Source organism: Colius striatus, chromosome 1 (genome assembly GCF_028858725.1).
Source record: "Colius striatus isolate bColStr4 chromosome 1, bColStr4.1.hap1, whole genome shotgun sequence".
In the NCBI taxonomy this organism is placed as follows: Eukaryota; Metazoa; Chordata; class Aves; order Coliiformes; family Coliidae; genus Colius; species Colius striatus.
In genome coordinates, this window is record NC_084759.1 from 158,811,496 (window position 1) to 158,828,741 (window position 17,246).

Sequence of the window (17,246 nt, forward strand, 5' to 3'; positions counted from 1 at the left end):
AGCACCTTGTTGGGCTCCCAGCTGCCGGCTCCCACTGAGTTTCAAGGCTGCAGAAACCAGGATACTTGGTATTTTGTAGAGGTAAGTTACTGCACCTCCCACCGCAACTGTGGTTCCTGGTATCTGCTGAGTTGGAGACTTAGCAGACCTGGGAGCTATGCAGGTTGCCTCGGGCTGCTGTAGCCTCCCAGTAGCACCAAGAACTACTCCAAATGTGCATGCCTGAGCCCCTTGGCTTCTGTCATAGGTTACTTAGCGTCACTCTCCCCAGTAAACGTTACCTGGACCCAAACTTCTTCAGTCATTCATGGTTTGTTTGGGTTACTTTCAAGTATAATAATGTTATAGATTTAAATTGTAAAGGAGACCATTTTTGAAAACTGTCTTATTTCAAGTAGATACAATTAGAAAGTATTTTCATGTCATGGTGAGAAGGACAGACATGAAGATAGACTGAATGGGTAATACTTGGTAAAGTTTATTTGAATAAGGGGGCTGGTGAGCAGGCAAACAATTTACTGGTAAATACAAATCTCTCTGTTGCTTTGAGATGCTCCCTGTTAACATGATTATAGCAGCTTCCTATCTTGTCTCAGTAACTACTCATTGTCCCACATCTCTCATTTCGATAGATGACTTTTCCTTTAACTATAACGTAGTCAATCAGTGCTTCATGTCCTCCAAACTGGTAAATCAAGTGCTCCCACCTGAAAAGACAAGATGTTTAAAAATATCCAGACTTGCACAAAAACAGGTCACATACCTAGTATACCCAGCAATTATAATAGATTTGTTTGAATCATGGGAAAACACTATTCCATGTCTGCATGCTGATCTCTTGTTGCATGAATCACTAGGGCAGAGTAGAGGGGGAGCAGAACCTCCCTCGACCTGCTGGCCACACTCTTCTTGATGCATCCCAGGGTGCCATTGGCCTTCTTGGCCACGAGGGCACATTGCTGGCTCATGTTTAGCTTATTATCAATCAGGACTCCCAGGTCTCTCTCTGCAGAGATGATCTCCAGCAGGTCAATCCCCAGTCTGTACTGGTGCAGGGAGCTGCTCCTTGCCAGATGCAGGACTCTGCACTTGCCCTTGTTGAACCTCAGGAGGTTCCTCTCTGCCCAACTCTCAAGCCGGTCGAGATCCCGCTGAATGGCAGCACAGCCTTCTGGGGAATCAGCCAGTCCTCCCAGTTTGGTGTCATCAGCCAACTTGCTGAGGGTACACTCTGTCCCCTCATCCAGGTCATTGATGAAGATATTGAACAAGACTGGCGCAAGAACCGATGCCTGTGGGACCCTACTGGCCACAGGCCTCCAACTTGACTCAGCTCTGTTGATCACCATCCTTTGGGCTCTGTCATTCAGACAGTTCTCAATCCACTTTGCCATCCACTCATCCAACCCACAGTGCCTGAGCTTTCTGATGAGGATATAATGGGAGACAGTGTCGCCTTGCTGAAGTCAAGGTAGATGACATCCGCTGCTCTCCCCTCATCTAGCCAACCGGTTATGCACTCATAGAAGGATATCAGGTTGGTAGAACAGGATTAGTGAATCCATGTTGACTCCCCCTGATAACTGTATTTTCCTTCATGTGTTTTGAGATGGCATCCATGATGAGTTGTTCCATCATCTTTCCAGGAATGGAGGTAAGGCTGACTGGCCTGTAGTTTCCTGGGTCCTCCTTCTTGCCTTTTTTTGGAGACTGGAGTGACACTGGCATTCCTCCAGCCCTCAGGCACCTCGCCTGTCCTCCACAATTGATTGAAAATGATGGAGAGTGGCTTAGCAATAACATCAGCCAGCTCCCTCAGCACTCTTGGGTGCACCCCATCAGGTCCAGCTTGCCCAACAGATCTCTAGCCTCATCCTCATCCCCCAAGGGAAAGTCTTCCATTCTCCTACTATCCTCCAGTGACTGGGCTTCCCAAGGGCAGGCTTTAGCAGTGAGGACTGATTTTTACTGTAAGGGTGAGGGAGCCCTGGCAGAGGTTGCCCAGAGATGTTGTGGAGTCTCCTTCTCTGGAGTTTTCCAAAATCCACCTGGATGAATTCCTGTGTGACTTGATTGAGGTGAACCTGCTCTAGCAGCTGGGTTGGATTAGATGATCTCTAGAGGTCCCTTTCAACCCCAACCATTCTGTGATTCTGTGTGTAATTAGGAATGGATTGTTATATTAGCTCCAAAAGGCTTAGGCTTTATTTTCCACTGGAGTGACTAAAGATATGGAAGTGGGTCTAAAACACTCGCAGTGTCCCTTTTTTAATGAAAATAACTCCTAAAGCACAAGGAATTCACTAACCTCTCAACTATCCAAACATAGTGAAAAAAAAGTCCCTCATGTTAAGTCCCATCTCAAAAGACAAGGAAGGAACAAACCTTGATGCATTGATGATAAGGAGGTCCCCTTGCTTGCCGGGCTCTATGGAGCCGTGCGTGTGCGACTTCCCCAGAGCATACGCTGCATTAATGGTGGCAGCTGCTAGTGCTTCATTCATTGACATCTTCATGTTTACACAGGCCAGATGCATCACCATAGGCTAGCAAGCAAGTTAAGTGGAAAATGGGAGTTATCAGTAAGAAAAATAAAGCTGTTCATGTCTCAGATCCCTAAGCACTCTCCTCCCTCCTTATGCAACAGAAGGAACTGTCCTTGCCAAACCCAAAATGAGATCTCTCAAATCAGGAACTCTGAGGGCCTTTTTTATAAGCCTCTCTATGTGTATGAAGAAGAGAATCCTTTCTGGTTTCAATAAATTCTGGCAAAAACTACCAACACATATAAATAACCAAGAGCAGCTGTCTAAGTGTGGCACACAACACTCTTTGCAGATAGGAAAACTGTTTTAAGTGTGCGAGGTCTTTACACAAGTTGTACTAGTAAGAGGTTTCATAATTTTGTGGTGTCACAAGTATTAGGAATAGCTTACCATTGAAAAGCAGTATGCATTGGGATTAAAGTCACTGCCAAGAGCAACTATAACTCCTTCTTCTAACATTTTTCTAGCTTGAGGTTGCTTCAGCCTAGTGGGAAAAATACACTTGTCAGGATAATTTGCTTAGTTATTACACGATGATTTACGAGAGCAACAGTCATCACTCAGTTTGGCTGCCTTCATGCATTCAGTTACACTAATCCCAATTCTCCTCTTGGCTTCCTACCTATCACTCTACAGACAGCATGTGGCTGCACCCAGCCATCAGGCTCTGAAATTCTGGCATTTATCCAGACTTCAGACACTTTGGGATTTACAAGCTGAATATCTTCATTTCTCAAACAAGTAATTTGCTAGTTCTTATAGCTTCAAAGACAGGTTCCCAAATATAGGCAGGGGCACAAGCAATGCAATAGTCCCTTCCCAATCCTGTTGGCAATTCAAAATAGTAAGTCAAGGCTGTGGATTTAGTTTGTGTCTATCAGAGGATTTTCTCAGTGATGTTAATGCAAAAGATATCTTCAATAACTTCAATATCTAATAGCCATTTCAAAGCTGTTTGGCCACTGGATTAATCTGGGTAGGTGTTTGCAAAGGTGAGCACTAGGTGGCTGCATCTCTGTTGTCTCCTTTACCTCCCTGTCTGGGATCAGTTTGCAGGACCACATGTGCTCCTTGAGATCTGTGTTCTGGCAGTGCACATAGTCGTAATGAGCTGGTAGCTCACAAGCACTGGCACAGGACATGAACAGATAACCACAGTTGGAAGCACAAGCACAGACACCGAGGTGAGCACAAGTGGCAACAGCACAAGCCTCAATGCCTTGATGCTGAACATAAATCACAACCAGCTCAAGGACCTTCTCACACACAAGGGAAGGTACTATTGGTCCACAGAATTTAGTTGGCTTATTTTTGGCATTAGGGGTAAGTAGGTGACACATCTGTGCTTCTCTATAATATTTGCAAATGTAAAGTAGTGTCCTTAAGGCAATTCTGCTCAGTGTTGCCTGTGTAAAACCAGATGAGATTTTTTTTAAATGCTACCCATGGTCTTCCAGCTCTTTTAATAACCAAAGGACTCATTTCCCAGCAAAACCTCCTGCAGGAAAGCAAACACGGATATTGCAGATATAATTTCCCTGAGAAGAAGACAATTCAGTTTTCATGAACTAAATGTACTAAAGAAAACCAATCCAGTTTTCTTCTTAAATGAATGCCTCATTATTACCTTGGCCTGTCTTAAGGGTTACATTTCAGTGTTGACTGAACCTCTCCAAATCTACTGTGAGACTTCTCAGAAGTAGCACATCACCTCATTTTTGAGGATCTCCACCAGAAACAAGACACAACGAGGCTCCTCCAGCTCTTTGTGATTGTCTTCACTGATCCAGCCTGATCCTTGAGGCACAGATACAACCTTGTGCTTTTACGTTAAAAGACCCCAAAACCACAAATGTGCCTTTGTTGTTACAAAAGTTTTCCTCCAAGCTAGTGGCCTTACCTTAGCATGTAGGCAGTGGTTGGTAAAAGGACAGCAGCACACTTAGCTCTTGCCATTGCCGCGATACCTTCATCACTCACTTCTTCCAGGTGGCTGATAGCCTTGGCTCCCAGCTCAGCTCCAAGCTAACCAAATTTTCAAGAGAATGACTCAGCCTTCTCAAAGAATTCAATAAAGCAATGTTGTTTTCAAATGACTGGAGGAGACAATTCACTATTAATGTAAAATTTACTTAAAGTAAAATCATAAGGAATGCTTGAAAGAACGAATGTCATTCAGAGACAAGCTATTTGCTCATTTGCTGTAGAAAAAGTTGATCACATAAAGATATTAGACTCCTGCCGAGTTGGAAGAGAACCTTCAGCAGTGTTTTTAGCAGACTCACATCCAAACTGTGTAACAGCTTCAGATAAAACAACTATCACCTTCTGGTCACAAAGCACTCAGCAGAAAACAGTTGGCAAAACTGACACTGGTTGTAAAACTAGTAGTAGGACTGCTGCCTTCCATGGTGAAGCACCAAAAAGGCTTTTATGATCAATCAAGCTTTTGTTTTGGTTTGAAATACAGCAGAGAATAGCTTGAGCAGATCCCACAGGAAGGAAGCAATGTTTAAACAGTGGCAGAACACAGTTTCAGTGTGACTTTATCAAGATACCTGGGAGTCTGCTGTTGACTAAAGCATCCCTCTAAGTGTGCTCGCTGCAATTCTGACCTGTTGCTGCTAACAGGGCATTTAAAAGAAAAAAGATTCTTCAAGTCACATAGAAACCATGTTTTTGTCATTCGTGGATTCACAGATACCCACCTTCCCCATCTGAATGCCATGTGGAAGATAAGCAAAGTCAATGTTTAATTAGGCAGTGCACATTAGTCTCAGGGGCCAAGGCTTCCTCCCATGTCCTTGGCTCCAGAGCTGCCCAAGGGCTGCACTTATCAGCTGATAGAAACAGGTGTCTATCAATGGACTATTGCATAAAGTCTTAGAAAAGAGAACTTGGCTTTTGAAAACTGCAATGCCTTCAGGGATTCAGCTCTCACAAGAGTGAAAACGGCTTAACTGAAAGTTAATAAAGACGTACCTCAGCAGATTTCATTGGATGGAGCTCATCACCATGGAAGTTAATCTGTAACCCTATATCTTTTCCAGCTTGAAGAATTCTCCTAGTAGACTCCAGGTCAAAGACTCCCTTCTCACAAAACACATCTATATTGTCAACGTGTATTTCACCACTTAGTTTGAGCTCTTTCAGTTTAGGGAGATGGTTATAGATAATGTCATCTGCGACTTCAGTAGCAGTTTTCCCTCTAATGAAAAGAAAATGTTACAGAGCTGTAAGAACAACATCCTTGAAGTCTGGCAAACATTCAAATCAAACATCATCAAATGGCAAATCATACATGCAATTACTAGATGCAAATACAAAATACTCACAAAACCTTCTGGGTTAAAAAATTCAAAAGTATTGTAATTCATGTGCTCTCAAACACAACTTACTTTCCATTCAAATACTATTAGATTATAATACTATATATTTTTAGTAAGGTTGGTGTCTTGGATGCTAACCAAGATATGGGATATTTTTAAATGAATTCTTCTGCTTTCCTATTCATATATTCTGACCTCCTTATACTATATCCTAAAGGACAACTATTTAAATTATGTAAATGACAAGTTAAATGGTATTCAGCAATATTTTTAGGCAAGTATCATAGCTCAAAGGGATCTGCAGCCAACTCATTATTTAAAATTCACCTCTCCTCTTTTTATATAATGTGACAACTAGTCAACTGTTTCTAAATCAGAGGGGCCTCCTGAGGTTTGGTTTCCCCATATCAGAACCATTTATGAACCCTCCTAACACAGGAGAGGTCAGTAAATGCCTTTGAAAGAGTGAACGATGCCAAAATTGAATTGATGTTTTGCAATCTCACGATCTAAAGATAAGTGATGTACTGCAGCTAAATGTCTGGGACATCTCCACCTTCACTTTGGGCACTGTAAGCCATGCACAGACTGACATATATTGTATGTATGCCACATGTGGGCAAATTGGGGGCCAAATTCCGCTGTAATTTACAAACAGGTCGGATGGTTATAAAGCACAGCAGAACCTGACTTTGTTCACCTCCCACTGAGACAGACATCGAGGCTGCTCAGGTTTTTACCATGCCAAGCCCTCTCCCTTTTCCTTTACTCAACAGCCTTTGGAGGAATTTGGACTGAAAGATTACAACCAGAGCCCAAACTAAACAGAGGTGAACATAAGTCTCGGTTTCACTTTTAGGAGGACATAATGCCCAAGAATGCCAAACTGATGTTGCTTTAATGCAAGAGGCTTCTACTCAGGAAATCACTTTGAAAATGTCTTCCTAAAGATGGAAAGTGCCCAGTGAACCCTGGCTAGTCAAAAACCAAACCAAACCAAAATTAGAATCAGACATCCTCTAAATCATGAATTTGATTCAAAATGATGACTAGAGGGATGATAGATCACTTATTTCTTTGCCTCTCTGCTGTCAGCTTCTTAGGCTAATTTCCTAAAGGAGTGGAGATGCTCTGAGGCTAGAAACACTTTTTAAAAGCAACAGACAGGAACAAGGACCACTATCAACACAGCAGCCTTACTTTTCTCTAGGATGGCTCAGAATAAAGCAGCCTGCACCATTTGGTGCATACCTCAGTAAGTAACACCTAGTACCAATGCACTGCATCATACTTCCACAGAAAACTGTGTTTGTAAGGACATCTGGAGCTCATCTGACCCAGCCCCTGGTGCAGAGCAGGGTCAGTTTGAATCATGTATCTAAATTGCCACCTCCTAGGAGCAGAAAATGAGACTGAATTACTGTATACCTAGAATCATGAACAGATACACTCAGTGAGTTCTCAACATCTGCCCAAAGCTCATTCCCAAAGGGACTTAAAATAAGTGCTGGCAAGTCTGGCAGTAGGCTCCTTTGAAGACTTCACATACTGAGGCTTTACAAGACATGCCACACATTGCAAGACTCAGCAACATGGAAGAGCTGATGCCTTTATCAATTAAATGAACCTTCTGCTGATGCTTCTGCTGTGAGAGGCCAGACTTACAACAGTAAATTAAGCAAAGTGTAAGAAGCAAGCAAGCAAATGGCTTAGCAAGAACTTAACAAAGCACCTTATCAGCACCCCCACAGTGGTCTAACCAGCGTTTTCCACAAGCAAGCATAACACCGCTCTTCTGCTTCACAATAAACAGAATGATTTTAAATGAACTCAGTGTTAGCGGATTGGCAGCAACAAAATTGCACAACTATAATCATCCAGAAACCAGCAGAAGATTTTGAGAGTTTTAATGGCTATCTAGTTAAGAGTTGCCATTAAGCATCTACAACAAAAAAGGGCATTACATGTTAACACTTACATAAATCAAGAAGATTTGAATCCAAATAGTTAAATTGATCTTGCTCTTTTGTTTGCATGAAAAACCACAGGACAGTTTTATAGAATATAGTGATGAAAGAAAACTAGCATGAGCTTAATAGCTTCTAGAACCCACAAGTTCATAATCTAATTTGCATAAATAATACCAAAGAGCAATTCCCAAGTTTGCGAGAAATGTGTTCCCTTTGTGATCCTCCACTGTTACTGAAGCTGCAGGAAAGTCAGAGTTTAAAATGGGAGCTCAGCAAAGCAGGGTGCTTCCCTCAGCACATCAATGGCCTGGATGTTCAGGAGCTAGCCAAAGGCTGAAGATCACGGTTCAGAACATCAGGCCTGGGATCTAGGAAGGATTCAAAATGTTCTTCCAGGTAAAAAACCTGAGGCAGAGACTGAGAGGGGATCACATTAATATTTATATGTATGTAAATGGTGGGTGTCAGAGGTTGAGGCATCCCTTTTCTCTATGGTAATGGGATGAAGCTGGAACATAAAAAAATCCATTTAAACATAAGAGAAACCTATTTTACTATGAGAGTGAGGGAGCCCTAGCACAGGCTGCCCAGGGAGGGTGTGCAGTCTCCTTCTTTGGAGGTCTTCAGGACCCACCTGGACACATTCCTGTGTGACCTCATCTAGGTGGACCTGCTTTGGCAGGGAGGTTGGACTGGATGATCCTTTCAGCTCTACCATTCTATGATTCTATGATTGTTTGAAGAGTGACAGCAAACTCAAGGAAAATACCCTAGACATGAACATCTGAAAAAAAAGAGGACTTCAGAAGACCCAAAACTGGAAAATACAGATTATTCAATATTTCCTTCAGGAAATTTCCTCAACTTCCCAACTACCTTTTCTCCGTACTTAAAATACAATATCCTGACTACCTCTATTTTGTTATGCTTGATGTCCATGTGTGAGGACAGAACTGTGCACAGTGTGAGACAATATTCCTGTCATTCTAACACATAAGATTTGATATATCATATATAAATAAATAAATATATATTTTATGTATATATGTAAAACACTGGAATTTATTTCATTAGACTCTAGAAATGCCTGAAATATTTTGGTGGGAAAGACTATTTATCAGGATTTTAACTGAAATCCTCCTAAGGCTTCTTAGGTGAGCAGGAAAGGAAGGGCTAAGAAATACATATAGCTTGGAGTAAAACTTCAATTTCAGTTCAGCATAAAGTCCTCCAGATTTTAATAGAACCCCTTGAAAGAAATATTTAGTGTTTTCAGTAGATTTCAGTTACTTTACTGTTAACCATCTTCCAGTTACTGAAGATGATGCAGGAGTCCTTTCGAGTAGTTACATTAACAAAAGATAATTTCCTGTCCTACCCCAAATAACACAACAATTAGGTTGTAAATGAATTTTTCTGGGTCATGTTTTCTTGAATGTTAGAAGAAACAGATTTTGGGTTTTTTGGAGTATGCTTTTGGATTTTTAAATAAACATCTCTTAAATATTGCTACAGTATCCCCATGCTGACCCATCTGCCTCCATCTTACATGCCTTGTTTTGCAGCAGCTCGCTGCTTAGTCTGTCAAAATACAAGTTTCACACACACTTACTTAACTAAAACTCCTCATTAATTCTTTCATACAATGAAACCTGGTAACTTGAAGATGTTATTTTCATCATAGGGATAAATGTGAGATAGGATTGTTAGGATGTATCTACTTGAGCCATCAAAATAGTTGTTATTAAGCACATTTAATCTACTGATCTACAAGATGTGTGCAATTCTTCAATGCATGGAAGTATAATTAAGCTTTGTTTACTGAGGTATACACGGATTGAATGCTGTCTTTTTTTTCTGTTCAGTAAAAGGTCATGGCAGAGACTTAGCTTGCAGGATAGCAGCAAACCTCAGCAGCAGAATGTTCTGTACAGGAAACCCTGTAATCCCTGTTATGTTCAGCATGAGCATCAGATGGGGCGGGGAATCTGTGCCAAGTTTATGTTGGCATTTAGTAGCAATTAAACCACTCTTCTCTGTCTTCCTTCAAACAATAGCCAGGACTTACAGAAGGCTCTCCTAACTTCTCAATTTAGGAGAGCTTTCTATAAGTCCTGGCTATTGTTTCAAATACATTGTACTTTAGGAGCTCTGGGCAGCAGAAACCTTTCTGAAAACAACAGCTACTTTTCAATGCAAAGCAGTAACCCTCAACAAGAGGAAGAAAATCCAAGTGGCATTACCGGGGCACTGAATGAGCTCCGCAGTACGTCGAAGAGATGCCAATATCCAGGGACTGCTTCGCGCGTTCGATCACCCTCAGCATTTTGAGCTCTGTTTCCAAGTTTAAGCCATATCCACTCTTGCATTCAACCAAGGTGGTTCCTGCTCTGCGCATGCGCTCCAGTCGCTGCTTGAAAGTATTGAACAGCTCTTCTTCTGTGGCTTTCCGAGTGTGTTCCACGGTAAAATGGATTCCTCCCCCAGCCTGGTGGATCTCCATATAGGATGCACCTGCCAGCTTGAGGGGAAAAAGAAAACAAATAACAACACCGCCCTTACAATTAGCTGTTAAATGTGCATTTTCCATCCAAGGCATTCTGGAAAGTGCCTTGAGGTCTCTCTGCAGTGAAACAGAAAAAGAGAGGGGGGGAAAAAAATCCCAATAATTCTTCCTCCCTTCCTTTCCTCTCTCCCCCTGACTTAAGTGAAGAAATCACGTAAGCAGCAACACAAAGAGAATTACTCTGAAGATTTGCTTCCTCCTGAGCCCAAGAGGAAAATGTCTCTCTAGCTCACAAATCCATTTTTGTGGCAAAAAAAGTAAAGAAAGATTAAAAATCAGATGTAGATGGTAAGAGAAGGTGGCACGTCTATATTGCTTCAAGTAATGCAAAAATAATTGCTTAAAATAATTGGGATGCATCAAGAAGAGTGTGGCCAGCAGGTCAAGGGAGGTTATTCTCCCCCTCTACTCTGCCCTGGTGAGGCCTCATCTGGAGTACTGTGTCCAGTTCTGGGCTCCTCAGCTCAAGAGGGACAGGGAAGTGCTGGAGAGAGTCCAGCGCAGGGCCACCAACATGATCAGGGGAATGGAACATCTTTCATACGAGGAAAGGCTGCGGGAACTGGGGCTGTTTAGTCTGGAGGAGACTGAGGGGTGATCTTATTAACATTTATAAATATCTAAAGGGTGGGTGTCAGGAGGTTGGGACATCCCTTTTTCCTATCGTTTCTAGCAACAGGACAAGGGGTAATGGGATGAAGCTGGAACACAAAAAGTTAATTTAAACATAGGAAAAGCTATTTCACTGTTCAGGTGAGGGAGCCCTGGCACAGGCTGCCCAGGGAGGGTGTGGAGTCTCCTTCCTTGGAGGCCTTTAAGACCTGCCTGGACATGTTCCTATGCGACCTGATCTGAGTTGACCTGCTTCTGCAGGGGGGTTGGACTAGATGATCTCTAAAGGTCCCTTCAAACCCCTACCATTCTATGATTCTATGAAAAATATATCAGGCTGCAGTTACGCTCCTCCCAGCCCACCCATATTCAAACACTATCCCTCCTCCCTCAGTTAGCTTATCTGGCAGAAATCACAGATTTTTCTACAAATGAAAGATGGGAGTCACTAGGAAGTAGAATAGGTGTGCATAAAAAAAAAAGAAGAAGAAAAATACAGCGGTGTAATTTTACACCATTACCTTCATTGCAAACTCATGAACCCTATCGCCAGCCCACACTGGGTGTGTATGTGCATCTACCAGGCCTAAAGAAAACAAAATAAACGTACACTCAGGTTATTTCACTGAGCAAGAGAAAAGTTTACTAACATGCAAGCAAATTAAATGGACAGCTGAAGCTTCCCTATAAAGGCTCTATTGGTTAGAGAAAAAGAAAACTCCAACCAGCCCAAAATCTAGGATTTTCTTCAGAGGCTATTAATTTTCTTTTCATTTTTTCAGGTGTACTGGCTGAAACCTTATGCAAAATACCTCTAGATAAATGCATCAGTTGCTCAGTTTCTCAAGTTTTGATGATGTTTTCAAACTGCAGAAGTAGTAATGAATTACAAGCTTTACAATAGTTCATTAGACTTTAAGTCTGTGCTCTTTAAAATAAGGAAAGTGTTTAGGCTGGGCTTGGTTTGCAAGCACTTAGACTAGCAGTGGTCCACTCACTCCAGTGTGAGCCCTTTCCAGGAGCTCTGAAAACAACGCTACTGAATGCCCAAGGCCAATGCAAATGAAGTAAAAGCTCACCTGTTAACACCACTTGTAACATGCAATAATTGTCCAGGTTTATTATTTTTATCATGTAAAGTTGCAGAGTATGTGACTTAAAATCCTGCACTGCCCTTTTGCTTCCATCCAGCTGCAGGCTGGATGAAGAGACTGAGCTCTGTGGCTGAATGGCTGATGGGCAGAAAGGGTATAGAAAAGAGAGGTCAATCTGAAAAGTCACTCAATGGGCCTGCTAAGCTGCCCTTGTGATTTCTGATACAGAGAAATGAGTGTAAGACAAACCAAGAGGAGACAGAGCTTCACTGTGAACCCCAAAAGAACCAACCCATGTGCTGCAGTTTTCTCCTTGAACCATACCTGCAGAGGAGACTACAATACTCTGCCCCTAGCACAAGATATTAACCAACCAGTCCTGAATACAGATGGAAAGGAAGAGAGGGACGTTTAACATGCATCTACCTTGTCTCTAAGCTCTTCCCAACATTCAGCATTGTACCATCATGGAAAAAGCCCACCTACCTGGTAGGACACACTTCCCAGAGCAGTCAATTATTTTTTCAAACCTTGCTCCCGAAAACTGATTGCGAATAACATCTGCCTGGCCCACAGCTTTGATACAACCATCTCTGCAAACAACAGACAACAAACAAAGCAAGCAAGCGTGAGCCTCTTGAAAAGCCAAGTGCCTACTGACAGAGCTCCTGGAAAAACAAGCCTCTCAACGCAGGGACAAGGACATTCAGCAGGACTGAAGATGTACACAGGAGGAGGTTTGCTAATCTTAAGGATGCACAGAAAAGGATGGAGTAATCCCATGCATTTTAAGTTTTTTGCCATAACACTTGTCATGTCTCCTACTTAGATCCCTCAGGATGATAAGTTGGTATTATTTTGTTCTGATTTCTGGTAGACATTATTTTTCTCTTGTGGATCAGCAAAGACACAACATTCCTCCAGCAACTGTTTGCAACAGACTCTTCCTCTCATGGAAATCAAAGAGTCATCAGCCTCCACTTCCCAGACATGAATCATACTGTTGTGCCCTTGGAAGCTATAGGGATAAACCCCTTTGGGGCTGATTTTCACTTCAACAGCAATTTTCTTGCAGTAGAGTTTGAGGATGGTACTGGGAACCCCAGACTGCACTTGAGGAATTCACCCTGGCTACACATGGAGCTGCACCTCACCTACACAACACAAGTCTCCCAGGGTACACGAAGCACCTCTGTCCTATAACCCTTGTCTTTCTCCAGCTCCTTTCAAACCACTGGAATAGTAAATGGGAACCTCACTGAAGGTACCTCTATGCTATGGATAAATTTTTAAGAGGCAAATAGCAATTAGACCATTTAGAAATATGAGAGATTAAACTATGTATACTAGTTATTAACTGTATCTGTGGGACAGAGGAGACACCTCTCCTCCCTCATCTCTCACTCAAAGTGTTCCCCTTCCCCCTCATTAGTGCCCTGGTACCAGCTCACTGTGTCCCTTCATCAGACAGGGAAGCTCACAGCCCTGACACTGCTCTCTGCTTATGTGGGGCACATGTTTGTTCTGCCCTTTTTGTTAACAGCTTGCTTAAAACAATTTATGAAAACTTTAAAAATGGAAACAAGCTGGAATAAGGTACTTCTTAATCCATATTTGCACTCAAATGCCGACTGGAAGGGTGAAGGGTCTGGAGCACAAGTCTTATGAGGTGTGGCTGAGGGAACTGGGGCTATTTAGCCTGGAGAAGAGGAGGCTGAGGGAAGGCCTTATCACTTTCTACAACTATGTGGAAGGAGGTTGTAGCAAAGTGAGTGTTGGTCTTTGCTCCCAAGTTACAAGTGGTAGGACAAGAGGAAGCAGCCACAAGTTGTGCCATGAGAGGTTTAGGCTGGATACAAGGAAAAGTTTCTTCATCAAGAGGGCTGTCAAGCACTGGCACAGGCTGCCCACAGAGGCGGCTGAGTCACCATCCCTGCAAGTACTCAAAAGACAAGTAGGTGTAGTGCCGAGGGACGCGGTTTAGTAGTGGACGTGACAGTGCTGGGTTAATGGTTGGATTTGATGATTTTAAAGGTCTTTTCCAACCTAAATGATTCTGTAGTTCTATGATTACAAGTAGCTCATGTCAGAAACAGCAGCAGAAGAGCAGAGTGCAGAGTGATCAAGATAACAAGTTATCTTTACGTGGCTGGAGTGTAGGCACAGAAAGTTATCAGGACACAACCAAAGGAATCAAATTAGGGAGACTCGTTCCACCGCGCCGACACGCTGTGGGTGCCGGGGCAGCTCTCCGGCATCCCCCTCCAGCCAGCCCTGCCGCGACCCCCGTCCCAGCCCTGCCCTGCCCTCCCCGCCGCCAGCCCCGTTCCCTCTCGGCAGCGAGCCCTGCCGCCGCCGGCACTCACAGCCCCACCACCAGGCTGGCGTCCTGCAGCACGGCCGGGCTGGCGGCGGCCTCCCGCCGCAGGTACTCCTCGCCCCGGCCGCACACCAGCACCAGCTGCTGGGCGTTCTCCAGGAGGAGCCGGTACCGGCCCGCCATGGCACCGGGCGAGGCGGCAAACGGCGGGCTGCGCGGGGGGCGGCCGCCGCTCGGCTCAAAGTCCTTCGGGGCGGCGCGGGCGAGGGGCCCTCCTGCCCGCCAGCCTGCCCCCGCCTCCGCTGGCCCCTGACCAACCTCGACCCTGACCCCCACCTTGCCCCTGGCCGCCTGGTCTTTGCTAATAACCGGCATCTTGACAAGAGGGTGATGACACGGAGGTGGGAAGCAAAGGCAGGCGCGTTCCTCCGGAGCACGGGTGAGGCGGGTGGCGGTGACCAGCCTCACCTGTGCCGTGTTCGACGCCTGGCACAGGTTTGGGCAGAAACATCTGCGGGACTTCAAAAGCGAACTTGTCATCAGCCAGCGCTCTAGACGAGTTCTTGATCCGTACACCGCGCTGCTTTGTGATAAGCTCTGAAGCACCGATTTTGCCAGCTGGGGATTCCCGGAGCCCTCTGTCCTCACTGCACCGCCTGGAGATTTCCCTTTACCAATAAAACAGCAGCTTTTTAAATTGAGACCATTTGTCTGCCCACCTTCCCCCTCCCCACAGCCTATCACCTCGACCACATCCATCATCTCGTCAGCACCCATCACTTTGCCAGCATCCTTGTACCATCCCCTCAGCGACCACAACACCTCTCACCGCACAGGATACTCAGCCAGACATTAATTTATGCAGGCAGATATTAATTTAGCCAATTCTACGATTGGATTGTTTGTGCGATTCTGCTGCCCCCTACAGAATTAGAGAGGGAAGAATCGGGGAGCAAATATTTGCTCTCGACGTCGAATTTTGGTTTTCTTCTCTTTTCCATCATTTTTTAGCATATATAGGCTTCCACTAATTCCCAGATGGAAAAGGGAGTGTGTCTTTCTAAATAAGTAGTCCCTGAAACACCTTTCTAGTGGTGTTAAACTTCTTTAGACACCTTATTTTCCTTTGGAAGAGGATGGATTTAAAATGCCTGTAACACAGAAAGCGGCAAGGTAGCAGAAAGAATGAAGAGGGGAAAAATAGTAAAAAGCAGAGATAAGTCAACTGAATATCAGATTATTAAATCTCTTCTTGCTTGTGCTTTAGGTGACTGTATGATACACTTATGTATCAAGGAACGCCTTTTCAAACATCCTTTAGAATGTTTATTCTTGTAAACGTGTAATTAAATGCAGGAGGCTCAAGGCTGGATATGAGTCTTAGTCCAAACATTGGCTACATTTTCCTTAAATTTGTACCATTAGTTCTTTTCATCTGCAGAATAGTCCTTAATGGTAATACAGTAATAGTCCTTTATGGTAATTCACACCTAGCATGATGAAATGTCCTGAGAGGAGACATTGGGCATGTCCTAAGGAGAGGTAATTGCTAGTGGAACTGGCTGAGTGCTATTGCCTGTGTAGGAAAGCAGCAGAGGTTACGAGCCCTGAGGGAGCAAACGCTGAAATTGCATCACACAGGTGAGACTGACTTTGCAATGTGGAATTAACTTAGGCTAAATTGTGTATTTGTACTTTTGGGTCCCCACGTACCAAATTGAGTTTTGCATCAGATTGACAAATAGTTTTGGCATACCCCCTCCCCCCACTTCCCTGGTTCCCAACACCCCTGTCTGCCCCAGGTGTCACAGTTTGTCAGGAATCTCTCTGAGCATAGTTTAACTTTTCCAGCCGGTGCACACAGGTTTCCCTGTCTCAAAAACTGCAGGCAAGGGATAAAGGAGAGTTTGTGCACAACTGTGTCCTATCAGTAGTGAGAATGTGGACACAGCCAGCCAGAGGAACTGGTGGCATACACGGAACTTCTAGAGAGAGTCCAACAGAAGGCTACAAACTAGAGTAGAACATCTGTTTTACAAGGAAAGGCTGAGGGACTGGGGACCATTCAGCCTAGAAAAGAGAAGACTGAGGGAGGACCTCATTAACACTCATAAATACCTAAAGTGTGGATGTCAGGATGGCGTGACACAAAAAGTTCCACTTAAAACACACGGAAAAACTTCTTTCCTGTGAGGGTGAGGAAGCCCTGGCACAGGCTGCGCATGGAGGGCGCGGATTAATCTCCTCTGGAGGTTTCCAAAACCCACCTGGTTACATTCCTGTGTGACCTGATCAAGGTGGACTTGCTTGAGAAGAGGGTTGGACTGGATGATCTCTAGAGGTCCCTTCCAACCCAAACCATTCTATGATCCTGGCACTTGGCCTTATAGTTAAAGCCCAGTGATCTTTGCAGTTGGTGATCTGTACCAGACAGTGTCAACTGAGAATTCACAGCATTTCAAGTCTTAGCAACGATAACAATTTAGGATCATCTCAGTTCAGTTGTTGACTTTTTTTTGGATACTCCTAGGAATGGGAAAATTTCCAAGCCAAAAAGAAATGGCAACCAACCTGTGCTTAAATGAGTAACACAAAAATTTCCTCAAAACTACATGTTGCTTGTGTCTTGCTAGCAGTTTCTAGCCTCTTTTGACTGTGTAACTTCTTACTGTACTAAGCAGGTTTGCTGAGATGATGTCTTATTACTTTGCCTCTGTTTTCTTTTATCCTATAAACAATTTGAACTTAAAACATCTGAAAGCATTTAGTTACTTTCTACAACTTACCTTTCAAAAGTAAAATCACAATC

General features: G+C 43.7%; 1 protein-coding gene across 1 annotated transcript; it reads right to left on the reverse strand.

Annotated features, from left to right (window-relative positions):
• Positions 1-498: 498 nt before the first annotated feature.
• Positions 499-14,620, reverse strand: AMDHD1 (amidohydrolase domain containing 1). The gene is made up of 9 exons (XM_061990700.1): positions 14,484-14,620; positions 12,604-12,710; positions 11,545-11,609; positions 10,089-10,366; positions 5,529-5,754; positions 4,447-4,571; positions 2,937-3,030; positions 2,386-2,546; positions 499-707 (listed from the first exon to the last, which is right to left on the reverse strand). The coding sequence occupies exons 1-9, from the start codon at positions 14,618-14,620 to the stop codon at positions 593-595; spliced, it is 1,308 nt and encodes a 435-aa protein (XP_061846684.1). The 3' UTR covers positions 499-592.
• Between the last annotated feature and the right edge of the window lie 2,626 nt (positions 14,621-17,246).